Source organism: Spodoptera frugiperda, chromosome 24 (assembly GCF_023101765.2).
Source record: "Spodoptera frugiperda isolate SF20-4 chromosome 24, AGI-APGP_CSIRO_Sfru_2.0, whole genome shotgun sequence".
Classification (NCBI taxonomy): Eukaryota; Metazoa; Arthropoda; class Insecta; order Lepidoptera; family Noctuidae; genus Spodoptera; species Spodoptera frugiperda.
Genome location: NC_064235.1, coordinates 4,430,882 through 4,446,221, shown reverse-complemented (window position 1 = coordinate 4,446,221; position 15,340 = coordinate 4,430,882). Strand labels below are relative to the sequence as shown.

Here is a 15,340-nt window from a genome sequence, read left to right as displayed (position 1 = left end):
CAACTATTTGACACCGAGTTTTCTGTATAATTAGTTATAATGACCCAGAATATTGTAGGTATATAATTATTACTATTTAACTCTATTCTACGCAAAACTCCTATCCTATTTTCCATGATTCATCGCTTCGAAAATAATATTTATACCAAAAAACTACCTTGTAGCTCGATAGATGGGCTCGATGGGATCGAAATAAATGACGGTATGGTTTCGTTAGGTACCAGCACAGCAAAATATTAGGGTGTTAGGTTTGACAGCAATTGTCTCGCTCTGAGATACTGCGTTTCATACGTGTATCACAGACTTTAAAGGATTATGTGTTGATATTATACACCTAGAAACGTTATCAAGCATCATACGACAAAATCTTCAATTTCAAACTCTTTTCTATCAAGAATTTACCTTCTAAATTCCATCGATCACCTTATTAACCATGACGTCACCGTCTAGTAACGTAACCTCAGTCTACTCCGACCGCCGGCAACTTTAATTTTAAGAATGACGTTATTATTTCTACACAGACACAGGTTTTAGTTCACTGTGCGCCGGCCGGATTACCAGTGGCCCTATTACAGTAATTTCTCCGTAAAATAATTGTGAAAACGAATCAAAACATGTCGTTTTATCAACAACGCGGTGTCGGTGAGTGTTATTTGTATATTTTTTTATCTTTCAAGACTGTGTTGTGTTTGTAATTTGTATCGATCGATTGTTTTAGGTAAACAGTTATTTAGTTGACGTAATCCTTGAATATTTGAACAAGCCTTTTGATAACTAAACGGATAAAAAAATACAGTGTAAAAAAATAAGATGGATACCAATTCTGTTTTTATTATTTTAATTTTATTCTTAAATCATAATATTTAAATCTATTTACCTAAAAATCGATTCTAAAAAAATGAGAGATAATTTTTCGTATCCAAATCACATGATTTAATTCATAATTTTGATTTGCTTAATTATCCTTGAATATTTTTTGAACAAGCCTTTTGATAACTAAACGGATAAAAAAATACAGTGTAAAAAAATAAGATGGATACCAATTCTGTTTTTATTATTTTAATTTTATTCTTAAATCATAATATTTAAATCTATTTACCTAAAAATCGATTCTAAAAAAATGAGAGATAATTTTTCGTATCCAAATCACATGATTTAATTCATAATTTGGTTTTGCTTTATTAAAAAGAAGTGCAGTTGTTTTAAAACAGCTGTGCAATGAACAACAGCTGTTTTCGGGCTACCATATTTTGATATTTGTGTCAAGATTGCATTGATGTGTACCTGTCGTGTTAATTATAATGACCTCGTCTCGTCTGTCTGTCTGTTGACATAAAAAATAGTGCAGCATAGAAAAATGACATCATATATTCATTACAGCCGCGCATTTTTGGGTATTCATACCATTTTCCGTTTCGTAATTTTATGCAGTGTGGCTTTGTAGTCGGCTAATTTATTCAGAATGATTTAATGAAGATTCTAAGCTGTTTTTGTGCAGTTTGCAGTTATTTTTATTGTTATTGCTGATAGTAGAGACGTTTCCTGTTAATTTTTAATGCATCGTCCTTGACTAATAATGATAACGACTTAATACGGACATCCGCTGATTAAATATGATGTATTTAATTAAGTATGTTAGTTTTGTTTATTTTCTTCAATACAATTGGGTAGTTTCCTCAGTCAAAAATAAATTATTTCGACTTTTCAATACAATAAAATATTCAAAAATAATCACACTTTCATTCATAGATTTGATGATCTATTTAATTTTCCAATTTTTCTAGCTAATTTTCTAGAAATAAGTCTGCTATTTGACGTAAAAATCTGATGACGTCATAACGCACTATTTCATACAAAATTCATAGAAAATATAGTTTTTGACGTTTCGAAAAAAGTATTGAATTTGACTAGTAGGAAACTAGCGTATTTTCATAATTTATTTATTCAAAATAATGACGTTACAGCCCTTTCGACACAATATTTGACGATAAAAAGTATTTAATTTGACTATCTGAACATCTGTCATAGTAAAAGTTTAGCTCTACGGGATAATAAAACACTATTCTTGTATTTGCCGTAAATAAGTGACCTAATTATGTGATTACTTAATAAACTGCAACTGGGCCAGCATTTCCCATTTATAATTTTGTATATTTGAGAACGAAAGCATGCGTTCTGTTAAAATTTATAAAAAGTGATTAATATTTTAAGCTATTGGGTAGTTTCTTAGGTCAAATAAAATTATTTTGACGTCACAATACAATATAAGTATAATAAATATCCCAAAAAAACGCACCTTTATTCATTAATTTGACGTATAAAAACTTAATTTTAGAAACAAGTAGAAAACAGTAGGTAGGTATGTTATTTGTTTTTAAAAGTATTGAATTTGACTAGTTGGAAACAACCGAATTGGGTAGTATCCTAGGTCAAAAATAAATTATTTTGATATTTCAATGTGATATGAATGATGAATATCCCAAAGTAATCGTACTTTCATTCATTAATTTGACGAAAATAGTTATTTATTTAATTTTTCTAGCAAATTTTAGAGAAATAAGTCTGCTATTTGACGTAAAAATCTGATGACGTCATAATAGAGTATTTCATACAAAATTCATAGAAAAGTATCGTTGTTGACATTTCGATAAAAGTATTGAATTTGACTAGTTGGAAACTAACGTACCTATTACGTCATTTTATAGGGCGTACTTATATTATGGCTTAACAGAAAATTTATGACATCATTCTTTTTTTAGTAGTTATGGCTGTCATTCACAGCGTGTATTTTTAAGTAAGATTGCATGGGAAAAAGGCTTACAAAGGCACGATTCTAGATTGGCCTTTCTAGGTCGAGCAAAGAATTAATAATAATTAATTTTCCTTCTATTCAATCTCTAAAGATGCTTTTCCATCAGAGATGTGCTATGCTACGTTGCTGTGAATGCGTTTGGCTTCCACCAATCATAATCATTGATACACATAGCTTAGCACTGGTGGAAATGGACTCAGCTAAGCTATATTTTTATATGGAAAGATGCGTGCAATGCTGAGCTGCGCATCTTTCTCGTACAGCCACATAGCTTAGTATCCCATAGTTTCACGGCTTAACTATACCATCTTCGTAGTATACCTACATAGCACATCTCTGGTAGAAAAACATCTCTATCAGATAAGAGTCTGGCCTGTCCTTTATAAGAGAGTGTTTACCATAATCTACACACTAGTCTGGTGATTTGTTTATATCTGTCTATACCTACCAATTTTTGTTTTAGGTACCCCTAACTGCCGCACTCAGAAACATTTAATGATTACTTAAACTATTCCTTAGTAACGATTTTGTATTGAAAACAATTACTAAGGACTGGGTTAAGTAACCACTGAATGATTGAGTACTGCGGTAATTTGCGTTTGTTAAGTAAACATTTTCATTTAGCCGATTGAGGTAAATAACCGCTTATCAGTCATTAAGAGGCCGGAGCCACTGAAGCATTAAAATAGGCCTATTTATTGTCACACTTTTTTTTGAGGGGAGAAAGTCAACCAATGAGTACACCCGCCTTGGCCGAGGCGAGAGGGAGTGTCAGACTCTTACTGACTAAAAACCACCCCGTTCCTACTCCTTATTTATTGACACACTAGGTTTCTTTTTGATTTTCCGGAGCTGCGGACTACCTAGCGAGTTTACCGGGGCTCCGGCTCGAAAAACAGGAGTAGGAACGGGGTGGTAGTCAGTAGTTTAGTCAGTAAGAGTCTGACACTGCCTTCTGCCTTGCCCGAAGCGGGAGAAGTCATTGGATGATTTTTGCGCCCTTAAAAAAAGGTTTTATTTGCGGGTCAATTTTCATTAAGTATGACAATATCCCTACGCTATATAAGCATTGAAAAATATTTTCTGTCTCAAATCCTAAATGCTCTAGTCTAACAAAGATAGTTCCGTAGCCGTTTGAAAACATACAATTATCCCACTCTTACAAAATTACGTTATCACTACATAGTATAAAACAAAGTCGCTGTCCCTATGTCCCTTTGTACGCTTAAATCTTTAAAACTACGCAACGGATTTTGATGCGGTTTTTTTAATAGATAGAGTGATTCAAGATCGACGGTTAAAAGGAAATAGGGTATAAGCGACAAAAAATGAAATGTTCAGGAGAGCCGTTTAAACTCGTCGGTCATCGAAAGAATACTAGGAAAATGTTTTTTTTTTTTGCTAGGGTATAAACGCCAAAAATGTCATCGTAGAGCCATGAGAGTAAGCGCATTCGAAAGAGCGGAAAATTTTACGTACGGTAGAATAATAAACTCATTTTTGACCAAAATGTCGCTTATACCCTATTTCCTTTTAACCGTCGATATGTATAATAGTTACATGCATAATATATCACCATTGCACCCATGCGAAGCTGGGGCGGGTCGCTAGTATTAAATAAATAAGATTTATACCATTGCTTTGCTTCAACACGCGAGACTGGGTTACGCCAAGCTACACAGTACTGGGATCGATTAAACAAACAAGATACTATCGAGTGTTTTGTTTCGTAACTTTGGCAGCAGTGTGTCTGGAGTATAATAACTTATGATTGTGCAAGCCCCGCCGTCTGTTTATCTGACTTTTAATAATAAATACGCAAGCGTCCGTGGTGCTTGGCGACTGGGCTTCTCCCAGTTGTGCAGTCTCTTTTGTGCCTTAAGGCTTAAATTCTGTCTCCTGCATTAAATTCAACGAGGGAAGTGGAAACTATCGTTTTTTTTTCTTCTCCTCTAATAATATCTTCTGATTTATTTCGTTGCGGGATCCAAGACAGTCATTCATGTCCCTGCGACGCGCCGGACTTCAATGTTCCGGTGTTTTCTTGGTTGTATCTACTGTAGATCCTGACTTACAGGAGTTGCAGCGGTATGGGAGGCTGTGGCGGGCTTGTCCCATTAAAAAAAAAAAACTTACGGTGGCCGAAGAAAAGTTTTATGTTTAGAGTGCAAACATTGCTGCTAGTCTCTGTCAAATGTAGGACCCTTTAATTAGCTGTTCAGATACCCGCGGATGTGTTAGAAATTATTATTAAACCTCTTTTAAAAAACCCTTTTTGCTTTCTTAAAAAAAATACACCTTTCTGTGCCCATACCTGTCTATCATCGCCCGTCTAGCCTACACTTATTGCATCGTAAACAAACAGCCAGGTAACACCCACACGCAACATTGGCTGAATAGCTATTAACCTATTTCCTCGCGAGGTCACTACTTTGTTGCATCGATAACACACGCCGAAGGATCTTTAATTCACTTTCATTTCGAGTTGTTCATACAGAATGGTAGTCTCGACATTTAATTTTATGATATACAAGTGTGGGAGAGCCACGCTTCGGCATGAATGGGCCGGCTCGACCGGAGTGATACCACGGCTTTACAGAAAACCGACGTGAAATAACGCTTGTGTTGTGTGAGTAAGGTTACCGGAGGCCCAATTCCCCCTTCCCAATTTTACTAATCCCCGATTCCCGAACAACAACCCTTAAATTCTTAATTACCAAAAAGCCGGCAACGCACTTGTAACGCCTCTGGTGTTTCAAGTGTCCATGGGCGGCGGCGATTGCTTACCGTCAGGTGATACGTCTGCTCGTTTAACGGCGTGTTTCATAAAAAAAATACTCGCTTCTGCTAGCTGTCGCTCGCGTTGCCGTACGAAAAAGTAGCCTCTTTATAAAATCATCTAATGACTTCTCAAGCCTTGAGCGAGGCAAGAGGGAGTGGCAGACTCTTACTGACTAAAATCCACCCCGTTCCAACTCCTGCTTTCCAAGCCCCGGTAAAACCGCTAGGTAGTCCGCAGCTCCAGTTCAAGCATCAGCTCCTCTGGGCCCCATCTGTGGTGGTCTGATGGCCCTTTGAGGCGCACGCGGAACGCGATACGCCGTACCTACGGGTATTTCCTTGCCCAACCTTGCCAAGATCCCTAACTAAACAATTATTTGACGGTTAGTGCGGTGGCTGGGCAACTGGCTGCCGCGCTACGGGTAGCGGGTTCGATTGCCGCACGGTGTAAGGGTAGGTTCAGATGACAAGCGCTCAACGCGCGTTTTGATAACGCGTGTTAACAACTACACACATTTTATTCAGGCCGTACACATGCTAACGCGCGTTTTAGTAACGCGCGCGTTCAACGCTGCGCTAGCGCTCGACTGTTGTCAGCGCGCGTCAACGCCGCTTTGAGATCATTGGTTTTCTATGTTTCCGTTCAGTTGAGCGCGCGCTTTCGATAGATGTATTTTAGGGTTCGTCAAGTTCGTCCGAAAATCGTCCGAAATGGAAACTTGATGGACATTCTGAAGTAGTTAAAGAATTTGGGCTCAAATTGCTTTAACTTAGGATATAAAATAATGTACTGATTTGCAGTCAGCCTGGTTGACAAAATTGGGTGAACCCAATATCTCCGTCTTCTGTTGTGTCGTTTCTGCCGTCTGTATAAAATCACCAATAAAACTGTTTCTACGTCCATCTTCGACAAATGTAGAACTCAAACTGGCCGCAACAACGCGCGTTTAACGCCTGACAAGCGCGCACCATGTGAACACTATACAAAAATTCAGCGCGTGTTCAACGCGCGCTGAGCGCTTGTCATCGGAACCTACCCTAACTCTTTGTGTGATCCACAAATTGTTGTTTCGGGTCTGAGTGTCATGTGTATGTGAACTTGTATGTTTGTAAGCACACCCACGACACAGGAGAAAATTCTAATGTGGGGCAATGTTAAAAAAAAAACTAGTCCTAGTAATGAAAACCGAAAAAACCCTTCATTAACAAATTCGGTACACCCATTTCCTAGTTACGCGCATACATTCATTTCAGGGGATTAATTTATATACCTTTATCATTTTATTTTTGGATGCTTATCTACTGAAAGTACCTAACCTACCCAGTACCCAGTAATGTGTGGAAATGCAAATATTATCAGTAACTATATATGTAGGAAGAGATAGTGAATACAGTCTACTATTCTAGATCTAGAGATATCTATTAACACTGTTTTTCAATTTTATTATAACCTTCGTGTGACATACTAAATTAATTATTATGTTACCGGCTTACTCACGTAACTGTTTGACGAGGAACTCGACTAGTTTCACTCAAGAGTAGCAGCGCGATCGTCGCGTCGTGTGCCGTGGAATGCTGCTCATGAATATGATCCCCTAGCATGGTTTGAAACTAGTCGAGTTGTGAATTAGCCGATAACATAATAATTAATTTAGATTTTTTTATTGAGATAATTTTCTTTTTATCTAATTTTCGTGTTAAGTTAAAAACGATCCTATCATTAATGCAGACTGAAAGCCTTGTAAATTTTCAAGTCTATTACAAAGAAATAAGGTAGAAATCTATTTAAAAAAATCACGACTTAACGATCGATTTTTGTCGTTATGAATGTCGAAACTGCTCTCGACTCTTGCTTGGCAGTCCGATTATATTAGTTCGCGCAAAGCGTTCTATAATTATATGATTTTTAATTTGGACATTTTTAATTGAATTTAATAACTAATTGTGTTATTTATTTGACTATGAAGTACTTAATATAAAACTTTTAAAATCATAACTATTTGTTAATAAGAAATTGTGAGATTTAATTTAGAAATAATGTAATCATTGATAATAATTACATAATAATAAACCAAATATATTTGCACGTCATGACAAATGGCAGACATGTCGTGAGCTACCATTATTTAAGATCGCGCATGCATGTAAATTTTTTTAATTTTTTTTTTGAAACGTTGCCCCACACTAGGATTTTCTCCTGTATCGTGGGTGTGTTTACAAACATACAAGTTCACATGCACATGACACCCAGACCCGAAACAACAATCTGTGCGGGGGTGCAGTTGTCCAGCCACCGCACTAACCGTGCAGTCAATTATTTTTTAATTCTGTATGCATACATATGTTTGAGCAAATAAAATTTCTATTCTATTCTATTCTAAGATCCTAATGAAAACAAATACAATATTATACAATATTCCACTTATAAATCCCCCCTCTTATTTTATTTCCAGGCCCGCTGCCCCCACCGGCGCTAACAGACAAGATGCGGCTATACCACGTGGATATGAACCCCTATGGTCACAGGGTGCTACTCATTTTGGAGGCGAAGAAAGCTAAATATGAGGTCTACAAACTAGACCCCCTTAGGTTACCTGAATGGTTCCGGAATAAGAACCCTAGATGTGAGTATTAAAGTCTATTTCGAGTTGTAGTTGCGCTCAAGCAATATTGCTGATAACTTTTTTTATTTATCGTCACGCATTTAATCCCTGAAGTTTTAGCGAGACCAACGAACAGCAATTGATTTTTATATATATAGATAAAAGATTAGCCAAAAAAATCTAGCTGCTTTTCAATAACAATTAAGCCGTACTTTTTTATTATGACTTTCGTGTGACATACTTAATTAATTATTATGTTGTCGGCTTACTCACGTAACTGTTTGACGAGGAACTCGACTAGTTTCAAGCCATGCTAGAGGCTCATAGCTCGTCCAGTTTCAGCGCGACAATCGCCGCATCGTGTGTCGCAGAATGCTGCTCATATTCATATGAGCCTCTAAGTGAGTAAGCCGATAACATAATAATTAAGCCGTACTTTACTCCTTTGATAATTAAAACAGGCAGTCAACTTTACAATAATACCTCTTTTTTTCTATGTTTCAGTAAAAATACCAGTGTTGGAGATCCCAACGGAGTATGGTGATAAATATCTATTTGAGAGCGTGGTGATTTGCGATTACTTGGATGAGAAATACACGAGAAACCAATTGCATTCTAGGGACCCGTATGTCAAGGCTCAAGATAGACTACTCATTGAGAGATTTAATGAGGTGAGATACAAACAACGTTATATATTTTTGCTTTTTATTTTATTTTACAAGGATTGGCCGCAAAAATCTTTAAACAGAGAGGAGTGGAAGGAAGATAGGGAGGCCTTTGCCCTGCAGTGGGACGATCATGGCTGAAATCTAAATTTTATTTTATGGAACACGCTGGTAATCGAGCAGATGCATCACCTGATGGTAAGCAATCGCCGCCGCCAATGGACACTTGAAACACCAGAGGCGTTACAAGTGCGTTGCCGGCCTTTTGGGGGTTAGGAATTTAAGGGTTGTTGGGGAATCGGGCATTGGAAAATTGGGCCTCCGGTAACCTCACTCACACAACGAAACACTACGTGAGCATTGTTTCACGTCGGTTTTCGGTGAGGCCGTGGTATCACTCCGGTCGAGCCGGCCCTGCAATGCCGAAGCATGGCTCTTCATCTTCATCTTTTTATTTTTGCAATAGATTTAGCTTGAAAATCCCACATTAATAAAGTCGGTAACGCATGGGTAACTCCCATGGTGTTGCAGGTATCCATGATCGCTTACCATCAGGTATTTTATTTACTTCTTATATAGGGTGACTGGTAATTAGTGAACGATATTTAAACACTTGATTGTACTCATGATTACAAACAACTTTCCCAAAGAAACTTTTTTGTATACTCATTAGTTTTATTTTTATCACAATAACAAAACAACAAAATTTCGCGCGCGTGTGCTTTCGCATGATCAGCTGTTAGCAGCGAGGCGTCCGCGCCCGCGTTATAGGAAGACTAGTAACTAGGTAGTAATGAAGTTTTGTTGCATCGGAAATAAAACACTTATGAAACATGTTCTATTTTATTTTTCAGCTAATCAAAGGCAGTTTAGAATGTTTCGACACAAACTTTGCATTCGGAAGTGAACAGATTATTCAAACACTAGATATTTTTGAAAAGGAATTGACTTTAAGAGGTAAACTATTTGTTTCTTATACTTAACTTTCATCTACGTATACCTACTAAGACCAAGGAACTATTGAACTTGTTTCTACGTCCATCCTATTACAAGCACTCAGAACAGTGGGAAAATAGAATAAGGAAGAAAAGAAAAGAAGGCAATTACTCTCGGGTTTCGATTCCCGTGTCGGGCAATGTATTATACTTACGGGGCTTTTTCCGGGTTTTCGAAAATTCCTCAGTAATAGCACAGAGTCTGGAATTATCTATACTTATATCTATACTAATATTATAAAGCTGAAGAGTTTGTTTGATTGTTTGTTTGTTTGAACGCGCTAATCTCCGAAACTACTGGTCCGATTTGAATAATTCTTTTTGTGTTGGGTAGTGCATTTATCGAGGAAGGCTATAGGCTACAAAACATCACGCTATGACCAATAGGAGCAAAGCAGAGCGGGTAAAACTGCGCGGAAGTAGCTAGTACCCGATATATGGCAATAGGCTCACCCCCTATTACTTAGAAATTAAAATACAAATGGTGAAAAGTGTACATTGTACAGTGGCATTACGTGCCGTAATGTGTACCTCTGCGCGGATAAAAGGCGTGACATTCCAAATAGAGCAAGTTCATGATAAGCGTTAGAATTCCTACCCGTGCATTCTCGACTTTAGCAACGGCTAAACTTAGGCCCGAATACTGAAATGCTACTCAATTTTAAGTTGTACTTAAATATCGTGCTATCTCTGTCATTTACAAAGAATTTGTAGGGACAGAACGATTCTTGAGCGCGTCTTAAAATTGAGTGACGTTTGAGTATTTGACAATTAGTCGTTAACTCTTATTTCATAGTCAAGACTCAAGCGTTAGATCTATTAGATTTTTTACTTCTCAGCACTCTTAACAACTGGAATAATTAATCTAAGTAGAACCTAAACTGTAGTACTATAACCTCTTTTCTGCTGATGTACAAGACACAATAGGATTTAGACTGCACGGTTGGCGCGGTAGCTGGGTAACTGGCTGCCGTGCAACGTGTAGCGGGTTCGATTCCCGCACGGAGCACTTTGTGTGGTCCACATATTGTGGTTTCAGGTCTGGGTGTCATGTGTATGTGAACTCGTATGCTTGTAAATGCACCCACGAGACAAGAAAAAATCGTGTTAGATACCACTGTGCGTTCCGGGCTAGATTACCAAAGAATTTTTTTTTTCTGAGTGGCGAAAATCATCCACTGACTTCTCCTACCTTGAGCGAGGCGAGAGGGAGTGTCAGACTCTTACTGACTAAAAACCACCCCTTTCCTACTCCTGATTTGAGCTGGAGCCCCGGTAACCTTTTACGTTGTCCGCAGCTCCGGCAATTACCAAGAGCTAACGTTCAATCTATACTTCTATACTAATATTTGTTTGATTGTTTGTTTGTTTGTTTGAACGCGCTAATCTCCAGAACTGCTGGTCCGATTTGAATAATTCTTTTTGTGTTGAATAGTGCATTTATCGAGGAAGGCTATAGGCTATAAAACATCACGCTATAACCAATAGGAGCCAAGCAGGGCGGGTGAAACCGCGCGGAAGTAGCTAGTATTTAATTACGGACATTGAGATTTTGTCAAAATAATGTGGTTTTCTTCGCAGGCACCAATTACTTCGGAGGCCACCGTCCAGGGATGCTGGATTACATGATCTGGCCGTGGGTAGAGAGGCTGTACCTCCTCAGATGCGTGAACGAGAGGAAATTCGATGAGAAGAGAGGATTATTCCCTAATTTTGTAAGTGTAACTGCTTATTCTAATTAAGTATTTGACTGCCAATAGAAAACTCTTGAAGGTGTGGCGACACTCTGACAAGTGACAGATGACAGAAGTCGCACATAGACTATCGACGAGCAAATCAAAGGATGACGTCATAAATATTCTGCATCGCACATATGAAGTTTACATGCGAATTAACACGGATAGAAAATCCCAACGAACAACAGTTGGGCAGAAAGCCCGCCAGGCTGAATACCTCGCCTGGTCGGAGGATCCTCCTTTTCTTAGGGAACTTTACTCTCTGTTCCCTAAAAATGCAAATCCTCCGCTAACGTCGGTCACCGGTGACCGGAGACGATATTTTTTTATGGTATAAGCCGGTAAATAGGCAGACGAATCACCTGATGGTAAGCAATCGCCGCCGCCCATGGATACTCGAAACACCAGAGGCGTTACAAGTGCGTTGCCGGTCTTTTTGGGGTTAGGAATATAAGGGTTGTTGGGAAATTGGGGATTGGGAAGATTGAGGATGGGGGTAATTGGGCCTCCGGTAACCTCAGTCGGACAACGAAACACAATGCCTTGTTTTATGTCGGTTTTCTGCTCGGCCGTGGTATCACTCCGGTTGAGCCGGTCCAGCAATACCGAAGCATGGCTCTCCCACATTTAACTAACTTAACTTTTATCAGTTTGATACCGACGTGAGGTTACCGTAGGCCCAATTCCCTCCTTCCCAATCTTCCCCATCCCCGATACCTTAACAATACTCAAATTCCTAACCCCCAAAAGGCCGGCTACGCACTTGTGTGTCCATGGGCGGCGGCGATTGCTTACCATCAAGTGATCCGTCTACTCGTTTACCAGCTTATACCATAAAAAGCACCAACAAAAACCTATTATAAATAAATGATAAATGATATTTATTTTTACAAATAGGTTACAATGTAACTCTTTTACACGTCAATCTCTTAAATAACTAGATGAGGCCGGCATTTCCTATCCGACTACTCTGAGAAGAAATCCCGAAACAAACTCAGAGGTCATAGTCTCTTTTAAAGTCCAGACAAAATTAATTAAAGATGTCGGAGAACCGTGCAAGTTGATTCTGTAGTATATTTATATTTATATTCTGTATTTTGAGGAAAGAACCACAACAGTTTAAGCGGACCTGTTCAGATGGCAGTACGCATGTGTCAGTTTGCAAAACTGAAACATAGCAAGAATCTAATAGCTCTTTTTATATTTTCAGGCCGATTGGAGCGACCAAATGCAGCTAGACGATGTGGTGAAAAAACATGCGAACTCACCTCAAGAGTATTTCGATTATTACAAGAATGCCCGGACGCATTCCATGGGATACTATTTATAATCTGTGCGTATCTAACCGTTTCATATCATCTATGTATCATATGCTTGAATACTGGAACGCTACTCAATTTTAAGTTGTACTTAAATATTTATATAAACTTAAATATTAAATTAAGCGTGGGAGAGCCATGCTTCGGCACGAATGAGCCGGCTCGACCGGAGTGATACCACGGCCTCACAGAATACCGACGTGAAACAACGCTTGCGTTGTGTTTCGTTGTGTGAGTGAGGTTACCGGAGGCCCAATTCCCACCCTTCCCAATCTTCTCAATCCCAGATTCCCCAACAACCCTTAAATTCCTAATCCCCAAAAAGCCGGCAACGCACTTGTAACGCCTCTTGTAACGCCTCCAACGTGTTTCAAGTGTCCATGGGCGGCAGCGATTGCTTACCATTAGGTGATACGTCTGCTCGTTTCATAAAAAAAATATCGTGCTATCTCTGTCATTTTATAAAGAATTTGTAGAGACTGAACTACATTTGAGAGCGTCTTAAAATTGAGTAGCGTTTGAGTATTTGGGCAATAGTCTATTGGCGGGAGAATTATAAAATAGGTTATGTTTTATTTTTGACATTTGGTCACATAGGTAGGTCACAAAGTTATTTAGTTTCAAAAATGGATATTGATACCCTGTAATACGGATGATGACGGGGTATGAAAATTAAAAATCTATTTAGTCCGTCAGTTAGGTAATGAAAAAATATTAGACACGTATTTTTTTTATTTTGTCATATAAGATAACGATACTTAGACAAAACGAATCAAAGTTTATTAGTGGGATCAAATACGGCATTTCTACGTATAAAACGCACCTAGTAGTGACGTCCCGCGATATTTCAAATCGATATATCTTCAAAAGTATTTGTTTCCGTAAGAATATAAAAAATAAGTATCTAATGTTTTAAAATAAATAATCTACAAGATGGACATTCAAATAAAATTTTGTCATCTACCAAATTAGGTAAATACTGAGTTTACCAATTTAGTGAAAAAATAATGGGTTTAATTTCATTATTTATGTTATATAATATATAAATATAAATAAAAAAGTAGGTATTTTTACATAAATAAGCCTAGTCGTGGTCTACAAAATCTAAACATCACAAAATTCTGAAGTTGCATGCATGACACCGAGTGAAAGAGATGCAAGTATGCAGAACAGTAATGAGAGACAGAGATAGATATACGTCTGTGGCTAACTTCACATTAGTCAGTCATTTACTATCCTGTTATACAAAACTAGCTTTTATTTACTTGACGGTAAAGTTTTTTATTGTGCAAAAAAATCTATCAATATGAAAAAAGTGCCTATACAACAATAATACTACATATAACCGCCGTACTCAGAGTCATTTAATGGTTACTTAACCCAGTCCTTAGCAAAAGGGATGATGACTGGGTCAAAAATAAATTATTACAACTTTTCAATACAATAAAATATTTAAAAATAATCACACTCTCATTGATAAATTTGATGAACTACTTAATTTTCGATTTTTTCTAGCTATATTTCTAGAAATAAGTCTGCTATTTGACGTCAAAAACTTATGACGTCATAATAGAGTATTTCATACAAAGTTCACAGAAAATATCGTTTTTGACGTTTCGAAAAAAGTATTGAATTTGACTAGTAGGAAACTAGTCAATTGTTTTCGGAACAAAATCATTACTAAGGAATAGTTTAAGTAATCATTAAATGTCTCTGAGTGCGGCAGTTAATCAATTGTTGTTAATAAAAACTAAAAAATAAAATAGAGAAGTACATAGAGTACTTACTGTTTTTGTATATACGTTTTATTCACGTAACTATTTGACGAGGTAACTCAATTAGTTTCAAGCCACGCCAGGGGCTCATATTCATGGACAGTATTGCGCGACAACCCACAACTGGGCGCCTGGGGCCTTAGTCTGCTATTACAATTGTGTCACAATGGTCGATCATTGAGCAGTGCAAGAGGGAAGGAACTATACAACCTACATAGCTCCGTCCCTCTTGCACTGCTCAGTGATCGACTATTCTGACACAATTGTAATACAAGATTATGCCCCTAGTGTGACTTGCTAAGCAACTTAAATTCTTATAACTAAAAATCACGGTTTACTCACGTAAATTAATGGAGAAAGGCTCTACTAGTTTCGAGTTAGCCTACAGAGTAGGCTGCGCGACGTCGCCGCGTCTGCGCACGCTGCTCATGATGAAGAGTCCCTCTGTGACTCGAAACTAGTAGAGCTTTTATCCATTAATGTTCGTGAGTAAACCGTGATTTTTAGTTAATTTAGTATGTCTCACGATAGTTATTATAAGGCTTATTAAGTTTGTTTTCTAATCCATATTTCAGGTGCTTATAGAAATAAAAAACAATGTATTTTGTTTTCGACAACAGAATTTTTATAGAAAATGGTAGGTAGGTAGAATTT

General features: G+C 37.7%; 1 protein-coding gene across 1 annotated transcript; it reads left to right on the top strand.

Annotated features, from left to right (window-relative positions):
• Positions 1-475: 475 nt before the first annotated feature.
• Positions 476-14,235, top strand: LOC118278732 (pyrimidodiazepine synthase-like). Its single transcript, XM_035598060.2, has 6 exons — positions 476-642; positions 8,047-8,217; positions 8,701-8,867; positions 9,716-9,818; positions 11,438-11,571; positions 12,803-14,235. Exons 1-6 carry the CDS (start codon positions 615-617, stop codon positions 12,920-12,922), a joined length of 723 nt encoding a protein of 240 aa, XP_035453953.1. The 5' UTR covers positions 476-614; the 3' UTR covers positions 12,923-14,235.
• Positions 14,236-15,340: the final 1,105 nt, after the last annotated feature.